Here is a 19,917-nt window from a genome sequence, read left to right on the forward strand (position 1 = left end):
TTTTACTGAAAAAACCAACGAGCTTCAAATTTCTTCGATAAAATGTTTCTTTCATCATATCTCTTTCTTTCCCCACAATGTGCAGTAACATCGTTATTTTTTATTGTTCCGGATCTTGTAACCTTGCTGTAACTCAACTCCGGAAACATCATAAAGCAGGTAGGAGTTACTTCGTAACCGTCGCGATGCTCGTCGCGTTGAATAACGCCATTTAACTTTCGCGATTCAGTAATCGGATGGAGACGCATTTATGAATATAAAATGTGCGCGTGTACCTTCTCTCCAAGGAACTGAAAATTACACAGCTTTTCTACAGCGCGAGCGAGTTTTTGGATTTAAATGGCTATTACATAGAAATTTACAAACGGCGAAATTTATAAAAAAATACTGAACAACTAACTTTACTAATTCAGGATTTTTAATATTATGCGCCAATCCAAGATTGATGAATAATGCTATAATATTATTTTGCGATGCTGCGCTATTATAACATTAAAATATGATCTAATCTTTGTATTCTTAACATACACTTGTTTTATTATTACATTATAATTTCCTTTTCTAACATTTTCATATCATTCGTATTTTCAGTTTTTATATTTTTGACATATTTTCCTGTTATCTGTTATTTTTATACTATTTCACATTTGCCGTTTAAACACACATGTACAGAATAAAAATGTCAATATACGCACGATTAAAACAATATTTTTACTCTGCGTACGTATATTGAAATAAGAATGAAAAAAAAAATACTAAGAATAAGGAAAGATGGTTATTGAATTACGTATATAGAAGTTCTACTATAATATTGGCGCAAGTGTTCATTTGTTGGTCCAGTGGTTCGATGGTATAATAGTAGTGGTTCACAGTATTCTGACTGTAGATACGATAAGAAATTGTGACATAAGGAGAGATAGGAAATTTTCCTACTAATCTTATCAGTTGTGATGACTTGCATTATTTTGTATTGTTAATTAATTTTAAATAATCGAGTATTTTTTTCTAAAAATCTTATATTAATCCCCTTCTAAAAAAAATCACTTTGTGTTTAATAACAATGATTGACGAAATCTAAACGGTAAGATAAAAATAATGCATTGTATATTATTTAGATAATTATTGTACAGTTGTTGAGAACCGTATGGTGATGTATGTGACAGATGCAGACTATTGTATTGAAATGCAATTAAGCTTGTCTCATTCACTCTAGTTCGGAATTTGATTTATGATGTACAACGTAGGATACCGTCAATTAACGATGTATATGTTTCAAGATTAGCAAGTTTACTATTTTCTATGACTCTGTGTATGTTACGGAAAGTGCGTCATCAGGTGTTTATTACACGACTTTTTTCAGTCGTGTTTCATGATTTATCGTGTGCGCCGAATGTAAATTACATGTGGACATATCGAAAATGGAATATCGACATGAACGGACCTTTATTGTATTTTGGAAAGATGCGGTGTATATGCTTTATACATGTGAAAAGAAATTATGCGAAGAAACAGCATATTATATATCTTTTCAAATACGTATATTTGTGTATATACGCTATATTTTTAAAAATGCTTTAATATATTACTGCACATTTATATGTATAATGCTTTATATGTATAAGCATTTTTATTATTTGTATATTTTTAATTATTATTAATGATTTATATAATTACAGATTTTTATAATTTATAAATATAGTCAGTTCCTTGAGAAAATATATCAAATATCGTTTAATCAAATATTCTCTAACAGTAGAGTTTAGATTATAATTAGAGAGAAATATAACAAATATAACTAATTACAAATATAAAAAGTAAATTATACATTTTAAAAAAATTATTTTATTGAAAAACTTCAAATAATTCTATCTAGAAATTGAATTAATATAATATAAAATTCAATGTTGTCGGTTACAATCGACTGGATTTTCTTAGAAGAAGTAATTATTTCTTCCAAAGAAGAATTCAGTTCGATAATTGTGCGATTGATCAGCTTTCACAACAGCTTCAAAGTCATTTTGTAATATTGAAAGGCAATTTATAAGTCTATCATGAAAATAGCCGTAAATCTTCGTTAAAAAGATGGAAATTGAAACAATTAAGGTACTTAACTATTCTTTTAATGAGTGTATATAAATTAAACGTTTATTAACGATATTCAATGTCAAAAACAATGGATATAAAACAACTAAATACATACTAATACGTAACTAAGTTTTTACATACGTAAAAATAAGTTCGAATAGAATAAGGCAAAGTTTGATAGAAAGTAATATTGAGCCGCGTGGACTAACGATGATCATGATTATGATGATCCTTTCGGTGGCTGTTGTACACTTGAGCATGAAATCCGTCCTTGCCCGCCTGATACTTCACTATTCTGATATTGCCATCTGGTTCCTTTACAGTATACTCCCCGAACACTTCTGTGCCTGCAAAACGTCGACGTACAAGTTATTTGTCTCACGCTGCTTCATGCGAAGCTGGTACACTTGAGACACGCGTTATCGTTTCTTCTTATGAAGACAAATTGAGATTTACACGAATACAACGGAATATAAAACATTTTCACTCCTCTTAGAGATCCATAATCATTTACATTCATCATTTCGCTGCATATGTTTTTCACACGATTATATACAGAAACTTAAAACATTCAACTTAAAAAAATGAAAGTCTTAGAAGTCAGAGAAAAAGAGAGAAAAAAGTGATTATTTTGATAAATCTACTATTATATACTATAAACTGTATACTATAAAGATGCAAGAATTATTAATAATGTATTTTAAGAATGTTTCCTTAAATATCTTACTTTTATTTTATTAAAAAGTTAATAACAATAATTGTATGCTCATACACAGCACACTTTGTTCGTTAATATTTTTATGTATATTTGAAATCAATTTTAACAAAAGTAGAAAGTTAGAGAAGTGCAATATTCATAATTATGTGTAATTAATAATTAATAATCTTCGATATTTCTAACAATAATACTGCTAAATTTGTAATTTTTTTTTCTTATTTTGTGTGACATAAATATTATTTAATATAACTAATATTTAAATGTAGAAATATCTCTTATAAAATATTAAAAATATTCTAGTTTATTTAAAGAAGATGCATTAATCAAATATAATAATTGATAAATCATAATTTAATGTATTTACATTCGTTTAATCAATCGCAGCATATTTCAATGCATATTATTAAATTTAGATTAAAATTCTATTTTGATAAAACGCAACTGAAATTTTATATAATTTATCTTAATTATTCTAATTAATTTAATGTTTGTGAGGGAGGATGGGAATGATACGCTCGCAATTGCTCAGAGACTCTTCTATCAATAGCTGCTATCTAAGCTTTATATGGTTATAAACTTTTCAGCCGGTGCGCGTCTGCCTTTGAAGGTAGAAATACTGAAGCGTGGTTTTTTAGCAGCACTTTCATCGTTCCTAACTTTTCTCTCGGCGCGTTGCTACGAAATCTCTCGCTCTAGTTAAAACTTGACGACGCTCGATGATCTCGGTTTATATAAAAAAGAGTTATGTTTTGTGAAAATATTATAAAATTATATCAATGAAAAACTGAATCATTAAAAACATTTAAAATATTTATTTCGACATACGTAAAAATATTTTATTTTGGCAACGTAAAAAATATTTATTTTGACATTACAAAAATTTTAGTTTTATTCTGACAAAATTTATTTATAAAGGAATTACAAATTATTTATAAATTTATTTATAAAGTATTATATTGCAATTACACACTATAGTGGCATATGTCTCTACTCGTAATGTGAGATATACTAATTATAAGAAGAAAGAGTGAATGAGAGTATTGTAAGATTTAATTGTAAGATTTATTTTTAAATATTTATTGACATACGATTGCGATTTAAATAAATTTATTATTAAAAAATTTATTATTATAAGAATTGCTCAAAGCATAGATTTTATTTAAAATCTATATTTATTTATATAAAATCTATATTTATTAATATATATTTGTAAAAGAATATAATTTTTTAAATTTAAATTATAGAACTGAAAAAATTAAAAAGAAAAGAATCATATCAAGATAAAATCATATTTCAAGAACTTTTTTTTATTTAAATGGCAATATTGAAAATAGTTTTTTAGTCAAAACAAAATTATATATATTCAAATTTTCTTATTTCTTTAAAATCGTTTCTAAAATTGTATGCATTACTAATAAAATATTGTTAACATCACTTGACGAATGATAAAGCATATGTAAGTCAAGTTAAAAGAATTACCGTGTCGTGGCTTTCCATTGAGTATTCTAAGAGCAACATTATAAAATTGCTCAAGCAAAGGTCACGTTGCCACTTTTATTCGCACAATCAGTCTGTCCTACGTTCACCTCGGTACATTTGTCAGCTTTTTCTCCCTCAGAGCACGGCATCGCGATTCCGCGTACGTAAGTAGGTTATTCTTATTCTTTCCGCTCGCGATACGTACGAGAAGACGAGAAGGATCCTCCTAAAGCAGAGGAGATTAATCTCCATTCAAACTACGTATCTTACCGTCCCTATGCTCCTTTTGACCGTGATAATCGCCTGTATGGTGGTCCTCGACCCCGTATGAAAAGGTATAATGGGGATGAGCGACATAGTCCTCGTGGTGACGTCCATGATCATCGTTCCAGGTGACTTCATGTTCGTCGCCCATCACTGGCCCGTGAAAATGTTGGAAAGAGTGTGCATATCCGTCTGGTTTTGCATTGACCAAAAGCAAAGTCGAAAGCACCAATACGAATAGAACAAACTTGACAAGAAACACATTGACTAGATTAATAAAATTCTCCTGAATTAAGTGTTAGCATTCAAATATAAGGTAGAATTCAAAAGACAAAGTGTTGAGATATGTAAGAATATATTAGGATAATAAAGAAAATATATATAGCTAAGAGAAAAAAATAAAGCAATTTGAATAAAATTCTTGAAGAAAAAGAGGTCTGTAGAGAGATTTATGAAAATGCAATAAAATGTGATATTGGCTGAAAGAAAATACGAAAATAATGTAAATTATTAAAATAACAAAAAAACAGCTAAATAAAGATTTACAACTTTAACGAAAAGAAAAAATTAAATTAATTATCATATAATAAAATATAGTCTTTACATGAGAAAAGTAGTAAGAAATTTTCAAACTGTTTTGTTTTTAACTAAATATTATGAAAAAATTCAAAATTAATGAAAATAGAAATCTTAAGAAGAATCTATTGTTAGAATATTATATTCATTTTCAACTTTATGTTTTATTTTTTTTAAATAAGTTTTATTAATCTTATTTAAAAGCATCTTTTTTTTAAAGTCAAACAATTAAGAAAATTTTATATATTCTAATTTGTGCATATTAATACAAAGTTATATTATTCTTAGATACACTTTGCCTCTATTTGTTTGTGTGATTGTTTATTTAGTTGTATCAAATAGCTTCTTAATTTTTATCACATTTTTAAAAAATAGTATAAATAAAATATATAATAATAGTATAAATAAAAGTGATATAAAATTTTATTAGCATTTTTAAAAAATTGTAAATTTTATATTTAAATTTTTAATAGCATATTTAAAACAAAATATAAAGCAAAACTGGAAAGATAAAAACTTATTTTAATCGCAAGATTAACCCATTCAACGATTACAATATTTGATACAGGTAGTTTCAACGCTTCTCTACGAAGGAATGTTAAAGTTGACGATTGGTTCAGAATTGACTAGAATATGTCACGCAATATGCACTCACTTCGGAGATCATGACGTTAATTAATGTTCGAGAATCCTATCCCCCTTTCCGCAAAAGCCTAATCAATCCGCGTGACCCGCGATCGTCCCAAAAACTGTGCGATTCGCCTGGTGCCATTGTTCCTTTTATAGGTTTGCTTTTCACAAGTTTCCCCTTTGCTTAATTCTTCTTTGGATGTATGCCCGAGGGAGTTCAACTAAGCGCTCCCGCGGACGTTGCAAAACACAATTATTCAACCGGTCCAGCCGGCACAAAAAGTGTCGCGGTGCTCGCTCGAGCGCATTAGCCAATCTCGAACTAATGGAGCCCGCTCGTTGCGGAAGGAGAGCGAAAAAATGGATCGCTGGACTCGCCCGTTTCTTTCGTTCTGCGACACGCGCGTATCGATCAGGATGGCCGCGATCGATAGCATCGAAAGCCATCACGTCGCGGGACAACGCTCACGTCACGATGCTGGATTTTCTTCCGGTGTACCAAAAAACATTACCTCCTACGGTTCATTTCTCTTAATGCGTCCTTCCTTATGCAAGTTCTCGTCTGATATATCCGGGAGTCAAATCGATATAGATAATATAGCAACAGAAAAGAGATCGGGACAAAGAAATCGAATAGATATCACTTTCAGATCAACAGAAAGACCAATTGAAAGCGCTTGTCGTTCTTTGACAGCGACTATTTTCAGTGATATAAATAAATGTTAATAGTAGTATACACTAATATTTTATATATTAAATATTAATTAATTAGTTTTTTAGTTAAATTATATTTTAATAGAAATAAAATATTATTATATAACTATATACATATATAAACAAATCCATTTAGTAAAGCTTAAATAAAATATACCTTTTTTGATATGCCTATCATATGTTGTAGCACAGTAAAAAGTATATTACAATAGTTTATTTTTTTTAAACTTTTCTCAAATTGCTTGAAATAATAATATAATTTTGACAATATTTTGGAAAAGAGAATTCCACATTGTAAAATTATGGAAACGCAACCAACTTTTTTAGTTCTAACTAAAGCTATTTGTTATTGAATTTTATTTATTTTATTTATATTATATTTCATCCGTTTAAGAGTTTTTATCTAACTCATAACAGTATAACTCATAACAGTTATGACTTTATATAACTTTATACACTACATTACTATATTTTTTATATAACTTTATATACTAATTTGTATATTTGTAAATTTCATTAATTTTATTCAATATTGAATAAATCAAGTAATTTCTCTTGATCAGAAAATATCAGAAAATTCGATGAAAATTTTCAGCATGGTACTTTTTATCATGCGGATGAAATAGAGATATGCTGAAAAAATTTGCAGAATGCTTGATACTAACCCGAATGTCCTCTCGCATATTAACAAAAAACGGAAGACTCCATTTGCTCTCTCCATGCTATAGGAAGGAATGAAAGGATGGGTAAAATGTGTGAGAGAGAGATGGGATAGGTGAAAGAGAGGTGGGTCGGAGCAGGGACAACGAGAGGACAGATTCTGGCACACGATGTGCTGGAGCGGCGGAAGTACTCGAAGAGGCGCTCAGGTTTTGAGTTATGACACTTTTTGAGTCGAGAAGTCGCATTGTGAATGGCGCATCCGGGTCCGGTGTAATATCCCACCTCGATCTCAGTGCCGAGCCGGCGATAAATCTGCCTTAAATAAGATTTGCCGGCGACACTCCGGCGAAATAAAAGGAACGGAGCGCGGATGACGGCGCGGGATGCAGGATGCCGGCTTGTTATTTCTTCGACTTTAGCTCGTTGATGCGCTTCGTTCGCTAGTTTATGCCAGAGTTAATGAGCAGCCTGAAGTCTTCGTCTTCGTCCTAATTGCAAACGCGTTGCCATACAGCAGCAGCAACAGCAGCTTCTTCGCTCTCAATTTCTCGTCTACCATGATGACTCTTACAGCCCTTATAAAGGAAATGACGAAGTGCACTGACGAGTTTCCTTTTTACGAGCCTTTACATTCGAAGCTTATCTCCAGCGGGTAAGTTATACACATAAATAAGCGATAATGTTAATTCCAAGAATGCTACTATTATCATAATAATACTAATAATATTAAAAATACTATTGTTATTACATATTGTAATAAAATATATGTGTATATACATACATACATATATATATATATATATATATATATATATTTTTATTTTATTTTATTTTATTTTATTTTATTTAAAATATATATATATATATACATATATATATTTTAACATTATTAGCATTAATTATAAAAGTTATTTACGACGCTTTTTATATTAATAATTTTTGCTTGTTATTTTTATACCCAAATAATATGTATATAATATAGTAATTAGATTATATTAATTATTGTTAATTAACATAAATTTATTATCTCTGTACCACACATATATACATTTATAATATTGGATATTATATTATATATATGTATTTCTCTTGTACAAATATGTACAAATATGTACAATGCAAGTGTTTGCTCATTTCTACTACTTATTATTTTATAATAACAATTTTTATTAAAGAAAATGTCAAGGGAAATCATTTTCCATTCAAGCAATTTATTTTACTAAGGAATATGATTTTGACATCTACTATTTTGTTATTAAGCTTAATGTACCTTTTATTTTTAATCTTTATTAACTTTACTATATATATATATAGCAGTGTATATATGTATATATATATATATATATATATATATATATTTTATTTTTTTTTCTTGAGAAAAAATTAATTTAGAATTGGCCAAAGATAAGACTGTCAAGAAAAGTAAAACGTCCTACAAACGTACTTTTTTACGTTATTTTTTTTCAATCTATTTGTAACGAATATGTTACAATAAATTAATTAAAAGTTTATTTCTGAATAATTATATTCTCGTTAAATAAAGTAATTCAAACAGCTGTATAAAACAAAAAATTATTATAAGAATATCCAAGTAAATGTTGCAGAACGAAAATGATTGCGAATTATATGTATAATTTTTAAGTTTTATAGTCTCTTGAAATTATGAAGTTGCATAAAGAGACGGCAATGAATTAAACTCAAGATTAAATTGCAGAAAATATGATTTGTTATTGCATGAAACAGAAGGCACACGAAATAAAAATTCCATAGTTTATATTTAAATTTAAATTGATGAATTTGATGTATGTATTTTCCACAATAACGGTTAATGATTTGCTTTAGGTTTTTATAATTTCTTTGCTCTAGAAATAATATTGCAATAGAATTAGAAAATTATTACAATTTAAATTTTAATTATTTATAAATAATTGTCTTTTTCTTTTATCTATTATCGTATTATATATTTAAAAAACTCTTTCTTTTTTGTTATAATATTAAAATATTGAATCACATACAGAAGAAATGACAAATAATCGAATTACAAAAGAAAAATAAATAAATAAATATATATTTGTTAAAATGGGGTGAAATATACTAAAATAATAATTATATAGCTTTGCTACTAATTTATTTTAACAGAAAACTAATACTAAAACTAATACTTCACTTTACGTTAAATGTATTAACGGTGCCGGTTCGATATGATTTCATGCTACCGAACAAATAGAAAGGTCTTGTCTATTGATTCCGATAATTGTCATATCATTTGGTGGACAATTATTGGCGTATCTTCGGTGCAGACATGTCAGCCACACTCATGTGTGTGTAATCCGCAGACATATTTTGTAATTCCATTGCACGAGTACATTGCCTGGACTATGCAATCCGTGTTTTCTGCATCCTGCGGGATAGATTCTCACGACACGAGACAGTTCACGCATGGAAGATGAACAAATTGGCATGCGCATACGTTAGACAATAAATCATTATATTTTATTTTATTTTACTCCTTTCTCTCCGGAAAAATCTATTGTCCGTTTTTTTTCATTTTCAGCTGTATGTTATTTTGCTTTTTAGCTTTCTTCTAATATTGTAACAAATTTATCTGCGTGTTAAACAATCATTGCTTTTCACGCTCACTTGACAAACCATTCTTTTATCTATTCACAATATTCAAAATTTTATATATATATATATATATATATATATATATATATATATAATGCTTTTTAATAAACTGCGGACTGTTATTGACAGTATTATTAATGATCATTGCCGTGCATTTTTGTGCGGAATGTAAAGTATCAAATATTTTAATGTTTTAACGAGAATGTATACTGTAAATATTCACGCAAGAATGAGATAAACTTAATGGAACTGTCAAATAACTTGCGAAATTATCGCGTCATGAAATAGATAAAAGTTGCATGTGCTAACTATTAAATATAAAATTATTAATAGAAAATATTAAATATTTTGAAATTTATATTTACACACACACATGTACATATTATTGTTGTACATATTATTGCATTGTATGTACATATGTGCATTTTATGTACATATGTACATTATATGTATATATTATTGCATTAATAATTACAATTATTATGCACATATATATTTACATATTTAATAAATTCATATGTTTGCTGGGCATGATTTGCTGTGACAAATAGCTTTTTATTCCAAGACATTTTTCCTGCGATAATATGTCTTACCGAATTTTTGTCAAACTAATCTTTCTATCTAATACATATATGATGTCTCTTTTTCTACTATTCATTTTTATCGAGACACAATATTTATCTAATGCTTCTATATTTTTATTGACAGCAAGTTTTTCAATCTTATACTCGTCCGTTATTATTGCAATTTTTAATATTTCTATTCAAAATATTTTTACCTGCACTATTAGACTGGAAATGAAACCTTTTGCTAGTCAGATATCGGCTTTTTCAATAGACTAAGCTGTCTATATCTCCCTCATATCAAATGCACGCATTCTTATCAAGAAGACCGAAAACGACAAGGAAGTTACAGAAGCCGATGAATTCGTGGCAACACGAAGCCGTAAGAAACTTCCCCCGGGATAAATCCCGGAGATTACGCGACGTCGAGATTCCTCCTTTTATCCGCGGCCGCGCACGCGCTAAGGCATCGTAACTATTCCGCACGCCGGTGCAACTGCAGTTGAGAGTGTCTCCGGGATAAATTCCAAGGAAATTGTTCCGCCCAGAGAAAGACGAATAGTTCTGTTTGTCCACGAATTTCAAGCCGTTCTCTCCACCAGCGACCCTCTCCATGCGTCGTCGTCGCGCTTTCGAGGACGCTCACCCATTTATGGGTCGGGATCTTGCCTCAACATCAGCTGAAGATGTAACGCGATGCAACGTCGTGGCTCGGCGCGGCTCGGGACACCTCCTTGACCCCTATTTGCGGCTCGGAATCCCAAAACAACTCAAGCATCCTTGTATGCGCCACAGAGTTGCCGGCAGATATTCGCCCGAAAGTTTTCGCGTAATTGTGCGGAGATAGAAATGCGCCAAGAATAGGAGAAAAGATGGGAAGCTATAGGGTGAGCTAGCTCCGTATCGTACAGATGCGGGTGGATGCTTGAAAACACGAAGAGACGCGAAAATTCGATAGAAATATCACGGAAAGATGTTGCAGAGTGAACTCTCTTCGCGCGCGAATCAAAGGCTTCGCGTAAATTGCCTGCGTGTTTCGTAACTAGATGTTTGCATATTTCGCAACTTCATTCGCCTCTCTCTGTGTTAACGAATCTTGCATATAGTTTGTAGAAATATTATCATAAATTTATGTGTATCAAAAAAAATTTTTTCATAGAAATATTAATTCAACTTGATATCATACAAAATCCAGAACTTACGATAATAGTGTGTAATTAATTTTAAAATTGCAATTGATCGGTCAATTATTGATAAAAAAATTCGATTTGTCAGTTTTAAAACCTTGTCGTACTCAATCAATCGAATAATATCGCGATAATGGTAATTTTATAATAATATTGATTTGTGTGTGGAAAGCGACCATGTAATTTCAAGTTTCAGACTCGCATAAAGAAAGAAGGTAATTCAGTATAACGATAGAATTCTGATCGAAATTCGAAGATTTCCGTGTAAAGTTGCTTTAACGTCATTTCTAGAAAGTTTACTTTCGAGTATACCTCGAGTGTGCTTCGGGGTAGAGTCTCGCGATGTCTGTAGCGAGGCGCTTCCGCTAATGACCAAGAGCATTTTCCGGGACCTTGCTAATTTTCCAAGTGTCCCGATTACGGTGGTGATGACACGGCCGGGGTCACACTGGGCGAGTCGGGTTAATTGGTTTTCACAGCGACGCTAAAGTTAATGTAGGTTTAGGAATACCCGCCGCGGATTACCATCCATTGTGTAAGTGGCACTCTCGATGCGATTCGATGGCGAAAGGTTAATACCTGGTGTTGACAACGATCGGTATTGAGTTGCATCGGCTCCTCCTCGAAAGCATTACTTAAATTGTACCGTTATTTGATTCACACCGTCTCGATTTAATCGCGGCTCATTTGCCGCTCGCGTTATCTCTCTATCTGTTTCTTATATTAATTACTTTCAGAAGAGTAACGCGCATAGGGAGGAGCAAGGTGGCAAGTGCATGATTGATCGAGCAACTGCAAGGTGCCACTGCAAGCATTGTTAGAACAAATTTGCATTTTCTTTCGTTACAACAGCGGGAGGATTGAATTTATAATTTACTTACGTGCGATAGATAAGGGTATCGTGATTATTTTAATTTACACTTTGCGACTTTATTTATTACATGCGTATTTAACACTATAATCTTAAATGCTACAAGCTTAAATATTTTTTAATGACGTTATGGTGATGATTTCGGAGATTTTTTTTATAAGAATTTAATTTTTTTAGTTCGAGAAAAATTTTTTCATTTTTAGTTTATTCTTATCGCTAGACTATCAATCCTATCAATTTTAAATAGCGAAATTGCGACTACCGGTGTTATTTTTCTATTCATTTTGTGATAATTTTCCAGCAGAATCTTTAATCCTATCTAGCTTGAATAGTAAATTAAACATTGTAAATCCATTCCGTGCGCTCCCGTAATTCGCTGAATCTCGAAATCCGGCGGGACGAGGAAGTCCCTGCGACGCCACTGTAATAACTGTCAGGATTTCTCAGGCATTATACAACCGTATCAGAATAATGAATGACTAAGTTACCATCGGTCCGCGACTCCGCATCTCGGGAGACAGTTGTATATCGTTTTTAAAGTACATCGAAGACCCTGGAACTATCAAAAAGTACGTAAACACGAATTTAGACGTGCGGCCTGCGGCAACCATTTTATGCATCAATTTCCACAATCGACCAGAATAGTAGCAAGGCTAGTAGATCTACATACATATGTATATGCATATACCAACGAGATTCCAGCAAGTTTCGTGTGTTTGGAGATGGTTACACTTGGGAACAATTAGCATTCCTTTTAAACAAGTAACTGCAAGAATGAAACTAATTTCAGTTCGACTTCCACATATGCAGTGCATTCCCAAAGAGGTATTTCGTTATTGTTCGCTGATCTCGCCATTCTTTGATAAAGTGTATGAATTTAACATAGGTAGCGAATAATTAAAGCGGTAGAAAGTTCTCAAGCTAATTTCTTGACAAGTATATTTATTAATTAGAAAAGAGAATATTTTTAATTCGATATCTATTATTTAATATTATTACATATTTCTGAAAAGAAATAAAAGAAGGCTTTTTGTATCTTCTTAATATTTCCAATATTATTTCAATAATATTTTTGTATCTTCTCAATATTTTGTAAGTAATAAAAAGTGCATATATTTATATTAAACATTTATTTTAAATGTAAAATATTATGAATTTAATATAGAATCAGAGCGTAGAATTTTTATGCAATTATATGCAGGAATGAAGATATTCGGTTATGTAATGCTAAATGAAAAGTTAAATTAAAATTTTAACCTTTGCTATGCGAATTAATGAAATATCGAGATTTATTAATAATTAAAAATATTATTAATAATTAAAAATAATTTAATTATATTATACATAACTTTTGCATAAAATCTGTAGAATCTTCTTAAAGAAATATAAATTTAAAGTAGTATTTTCTTCCTTTTTTTCTTTATGTGAATAAACTTACATTCGTTCAGAATAAAAATAATCTTTTTTTATTTTTTATCCTCGTTCTAATATGGACCGTTATAATTGCAACTTATTGATTTCTCAGTGAGAAATATAATGTGCTGGAAGCTGCAACTATCGATCAATATGTCTAATGCCATAATGTTCTGCGTTGACAATGGAATCATGTCGATAGAACGCATTGCTCTCATTTCGAATGAAGAAACATTTATCGAATTACATGTTGTTATAATTGTCGCGTACGTCGAAGGTCAACATTAGGCGCAACTGACATACGTATAGGTATATGTCAGTGATGATAAATCGATCGGGGAGCCTACGTGTCTTAGCCGAATTAGGGTTATTCCTGCGGTCTACGTCTCCCTAACGTGTAATTGGTTTACGCTCGCAAAATCGCAAACACCCCGGTCCTCCGCGTACCCCGCATGGCCTAAGTAAACCTGCGCTACTTGCCCTGGAGGAAGATTCGCTCAGCCGAAAGAGAGAGCTCACCCAAGATGCAATTTCATGACGGCTCGCGATGCGGACGGAATCGTAATTGCACCTTAATTAACCGGGTGTAATTTAAAGACGTAATAGTCGCGCATATAGTAAGTGGAAATGGAATATACTAATTTTATGTAATTTTGACTTTAGATTCGGCTTTAACAAAAATTTCATATTTAAATAGAGAAAAGATATATATATATATATATATATATATATATATATATGAGTTTCTGTTATAAATTATATGTAATAAAAGAATAGAAAAAGAGAAAGAAGATTCTTTTCTTACACAAAATAATCTAATTATCTTATAATCAGGACTAGATAAGTTACTTGGATGCATTTGTGGAATTCCTTTCTTGATACGCTTGATTATCATTTGGTTCCTCAAATCCTAGAACTATTATAGATTAAGGTTTTAAACTGAGATTGTCATATTGATGTAAATGATTTCCATTGCCTTTATTACTTTCGAAAGATATCTGATATATCTCTTTTGCTTAAGTTATAATAATAAAGTAAATTATTATTTTGAAAAAACGCCGTAATATATAAGTTTTATAAATTTGCTTTACATTATATTGGCTTTTTTCTTCATTATCAAAGCGTACCATATTTTGACATTCATTATTAATATATTTTTCATAATTTTTTTAATATGGTTCGATTAATTAACGTCAATTTCAATAAAATGTTTAGATCCTAAGCTTAAATACTGTTTTTTTCTTATAAGAAATAATATACATATAATATACAAATGAAAAAGATAGAGTAATAAAAAGAAATATAAAAAATTCCAATTATATATAGGGTCGTATGAAATTTTCAAAATTAAAAATTATGTTTATAAATTTTTGCAATGGATATTCAGATTGCCATTTTCAAAGATAAGTATACTTAGTGGACGTCAAACGTCGAATGTCGAGCGAATATCCAGTCATCTAACCGATGTCCTCAGGGTAATTCGAACTATCCAACAGTCGAGCCTGTTAACCACCTGGTCGTACGCGTCCACCTTCGGTCGGTCGGAGGTGCTAAAGGCTACAGGACCCAGCGTCGTCGACCTGTAGGGACTCCTCCAATTCATATGCAAATGTGAAAGCTCCCGCGGCCTGCTCGGCATTGTTCGCCCGCCGGAGTTTCAGTGTCCCTGGGCTTGACTTACTACGTGAATTTCCGGAAAACTCTAACGCGAGGTACCCGTGTAATTGATAATCATCCTCTCGCTCCCGGCGAGCTGGTCAACGGGTTTTACCTTTTTGCTTTTGGCTCAACTCCGACAGGAAGATAAAAAAAGATAAGAAAAAGGGAAAGAAAAAGAACAAAAAATATTAAATTCTTTTGTTAATCTGCTTGTCAATTGTGTGTGTGGTTTGATAATTTTATCGTAAAATATATAATGTTGGATTGTTTATTTATCTACGCGCTAGGTTATTTATCTTACTGTATTTCTTACTTTATTAATTCAATCATAACATTTCATTAAATTAAATTAAACTTTCTCTCTCTTTCTTTTTTTCTCTCTCTCTTTCTCTCTCTGTTTTTTTAAATAACTGAAATATTTAAATAAGTGCAATATTTTTCGTTATAGTTCATTAATTTTTTATATTTAAAATTATAATCCTTTATATAATCCTATACACAATAATGTGTATTAAAATTATTTTTATTATTATTTGTGATCGAAAAATCTGATAATTTTATAAAAAATATAAAAATTTAGTGATTGATCTTTTTAAAACGTAATTTTAAATTACATCGAAATTTTTTCTATCGAAAAATTCTATATCTTACGTGTCCCTATTATTGTCGCTTCGGAGAGAAACGAGAAGAAAGTAAGAAGGAACGAACTAGTGAAGGGAGTGATGAAGGAAGAACGCATGCGAGATCGGCTTTATCGCCTCGATACGGCTATTGTCGCCTCTTTGCATCGGTTAATGGTTCTCCGGATTCCTTTGAGCTGGTTGGTCGTCGCTTTACGACGATCGGATGCAGCAGAAAGGATGGAAAAAGCGCCCAAGGGGACGGTGGTTTGTCGATCCGAAGACGATGCCAGCATGTATCGATCAGAGTTGGCGCTTTTCTCAAGGATGCCGATATACACAATATTTACTGTACTTTAAAATGTAAATTTTAATGACACTTATGAACTCCAATAAAATTAGCTTACAAATTTATCAATAACAGTTTTTAATAAACATTTTGTTATGTCTCAATTTGTAAGTATATACTAGTACTTGCAAGATATTTTCGAGAATTTCCTGTACAATTCGAAAGATAGTCATTTTATGAAGAATTTAATTATAACTGCAAAAAATAGATATTAAATGATAATGAACTGATAAAAATCGAAGTACAGTGTAATAGTTATTTTTGAGAAATTCTTTGAGAAGAAATTGAATTCTACGATTGTCAGCCTGAAAATGAAAGCTTCGCACAGCTTTTCGATTCAATCCTCGATATTTTTCTCGCCTTGATATTTTCTCTCCTTTTAAATTCTCTTGGAATTAGTTTGAGATTGGGTAATTAGAACTTTTACATTAAAGATTTACAATTTTCAAATAGACTAGAAAGTTTGCTTCTTCGTATAATTAATTTTAGAATTATTCTTTTGGAAAGATATTATGTATTGTTATTCATGATTTTCATGCTTTTTTAAATTTATGATTATTTAATGCTGTAGCAAATATATTAGAATCTTAATCTTTAATTTAAAACAGATAATAAGTTTAGTATTAAACTTTTTATGCATTTCCTTCGTTAATATATGATAAAAATGTTCTTATCCAGTTCAATTACATTTATATCTCTATCGGTAATTACCTTACATTTTATATTTAAATTATTTCCTCGCAAAGGATAGAGAATAATGTAATCTTGATAAAAATAGAAATAGAAATTTATAATTCATAGAGAAGCAATTGAGAGTTATCTTCTTTAGGACTAAATAAGATATTATACAAAGATCTCAAAGTTTCTTAGCATTGGCTTTACCGGATCAGCTTTTTAAGATCTCTTACCTGTACTTTTAAGGCTTGAGCTTTTTATTATGTTAGTAAAGCACAACATGCTTAAATTTTCAGTATGAATTTTAGAAAAAGAACTTTATAATGTTATATGGATATTAATCCGCATTAACATAAAATTATAATTTTTGCTTAAGCCAATCGATAAATCACGTTATCATATTTCTCTATATTTTAAAGTTATAAATAAATTTATTTAAAGTAATAAATAAGTCCATTTTTATTACAAATAATATTGTATTTTTAAAAATTTATATATATATATATATATATATATATATATATATATATAATAACATATACTGTCTTTTTAATGTATGCTTAATTATTTCTAAGATCTAACTATTCTAATTTTTATTTTTTTAAGAAAATTTTAATCGTTAAATTAACATTCGGTTTAATAAAAATTAATTTAGTTATATTTTTTCCATCAATTTATTTCGCTGAAATGTACATAAAAGTGCGCGAAATCAGTTGAGTTGCTTTCAATCTTAATAGTACAACGACATTTTTAATTATATAATGTCAAGCTTATTCCTCACTGTTCACATTTCTGTCCTGTCGAGCGTGATATAACATGCATATATATATATATATATATATATATATATATATATATACATAGTCAATATATAAATGATAATAAAAACGAGGATTCTCCGCAGATTCTCCGATACGAACAAAACCACTTTGCGACTGCAAAATATGTAACGTGACATATTTTGCGCTTTCATATAGTCAAAGTTAACGCGCAAAGTTAACTTGCATATTACAAAAAAGCTTTTTACGCAATCTATGGAACTATAATTCGGATTACGTCGCGATCATTCTGTCACTAGGCTTGATGCAAATTACATATTCAACATTTTGTTTCGTATTTTCTTTTATATAAATACGAAATGTGATTTATGCATGTGCACTCAATTGAGATTAAGAGATAAAATTAGTACAAGAATGTGAATATGCAAAATAATTTTTTACTCATTTTTTTCCTTTGAGTATATTTTAATTTTTTTATTATTGAAAGACATTTATTAAAATATGCAGCATATAAAATTATAGATAAATTTTTATCTTGAATCTGTCGTGAATTACCTGAAACTGATTCTTTTTAAAATACATATATACATCTATATGTATATATGTATATATGTATATGTATGTATGTATCTATATGTATATAATACTTTTGCATGTGAAAGGTATAAATTCATATGTAGCAGTAAACACTTTAATGATAGCTATGATTAAATAAGCTAATTCTATAGAATTTTGCATATTTACTATGCTAGTTCATAAAGATACACTATGAATAAACATTTACATTAGCCAGGAGAAATTCCACAATGTTTTCAATACTAATATTTAAGCTAACTTAGCTGCATATTAAAATATAAGCTTACAATTTTCAATGACGGGTTGTTAATAGGTTTTTCTCCTTTAACAAACTTGAAGAATATTAAAATTAGACAATTTTTATAAAAGGAACTGCACGCGCGAACAATATTTTAATTTTATTAAGTAGATAATTAAGATACTTATATTTATTAATTATTAAGATGTTTATATCTATTAAGATAACTTTTTTATCATTAACTGTATCTTAACAAATAATATAAAAATTAAATATATAATGTAGAAGTTGATGTAAGATAATTTCATAAAATATGCAATATTGATAACACTATAGTCTAATAAATTATATTATCTTTTCATTAACGAAAGAGATTTAGTTACATTAATTATCCGTGTTTAATTTGACTCGTACTTTGTGCGAGCATAGAAACATAGTTTTGTTTGGTTCATCTAAATTACAAATTGTTGAATCACAATAATATAATTACATAATAATTGAATTCTATTTATCCGTATCAAAAGTAATATGTATGGTTAGTAGATAAATAATAAAATAAGTAAATAGTTAAATATTTTGCCGATTTGAGACAAGAGCAAATCATTCATTTATAGAAAGTATAGACATTCTATATATATATATATATATATATATATATATATATATATATGTATATAAAGTAAGAAATATTTTATTTTTTACATCTAACAAAAAAGATTCGTCATCTATCGTCATATTTTTTTATGATTATAGTTTAATAGTTAAATCCAATTAGTTTCAAATAATATTTCTTTTCAATAACACTATTATTTAGTATTATTAAAAGTATTGATATAAGATCTATGTACTATATTATAAATACAAATTATACATATATAAATATATATTATACTACAAATTGACTTTTCATATAATATTAATTAAGATTAAGTTTTTATATATACAGGAAGATTAATGTGCATTTTAGCCAATTTAATCAAGAATAAACGCTATGCTGTATTTCTTACTTGGAATTTATCCAATATACATTTAAGTAATACATACAAGTAATAAATTTGTCGTGTATATTTTGAAACTAATGCATATCTCAAAATTAAGTAATTTATCCGATGATTAAGTTTCATCAATTTAAATATTTCATTTTTATATCAGAAAAATATGCGTTTGACAGTCTACAAAACATTATGAAAAAGCTTTTAGCAAATAATAACATTTGTGAAAAGTTTCAAT

General features: G+C 29.5%; 1 protein-coding gene across 1 annotated transcript in view; it reads right to left on the minus strand.

Annotated features, from left to right (window-relative positions):
- Positions 1-2,025: 2,025 nt before the first annotated feature.
- LOC105254557 (adult-specific cuticular protein ACP-22) overlaps positions 2,026-19,917 on the minus strand; it is a 57,351-nt gene continuing 39,459 nt past the window's right edge. The window contains exons 2-3 of the mRNA XM_011263315.3: positions 4,553-4,793; positions 2,026-2,432 (exon numbers count right to left, since the gene is read on the minus strand). Of these exons, the coding sequence (XP_011261617.1) occupies positions 2,290-2,432; positions 4,553-4,793 (384 nt within the window). The 3' untranslated portion in view covers positions 2,026-2,289. The remainder of the gene's footprint in view (positions 2,433-4,552; positions 4,794-19,917) is intronic.

The sequence above is a fragment of the Camponotus floridanus genome, unplaced genomic scaffold (genome assembly GCF_003227725.1).
Source record: "Camponotus floridanus strain SB8 unplaced genomic scaffold, Cflo_v7.5 scaffold42, whole genome shotgun sequence".
Classification (NCBI taxonomy): Eukaryota; Metazoa; Arthropoda; class Insecta; order Hymenoptera; family Formicidae; genus Camponotus; species Camponotus floridanus.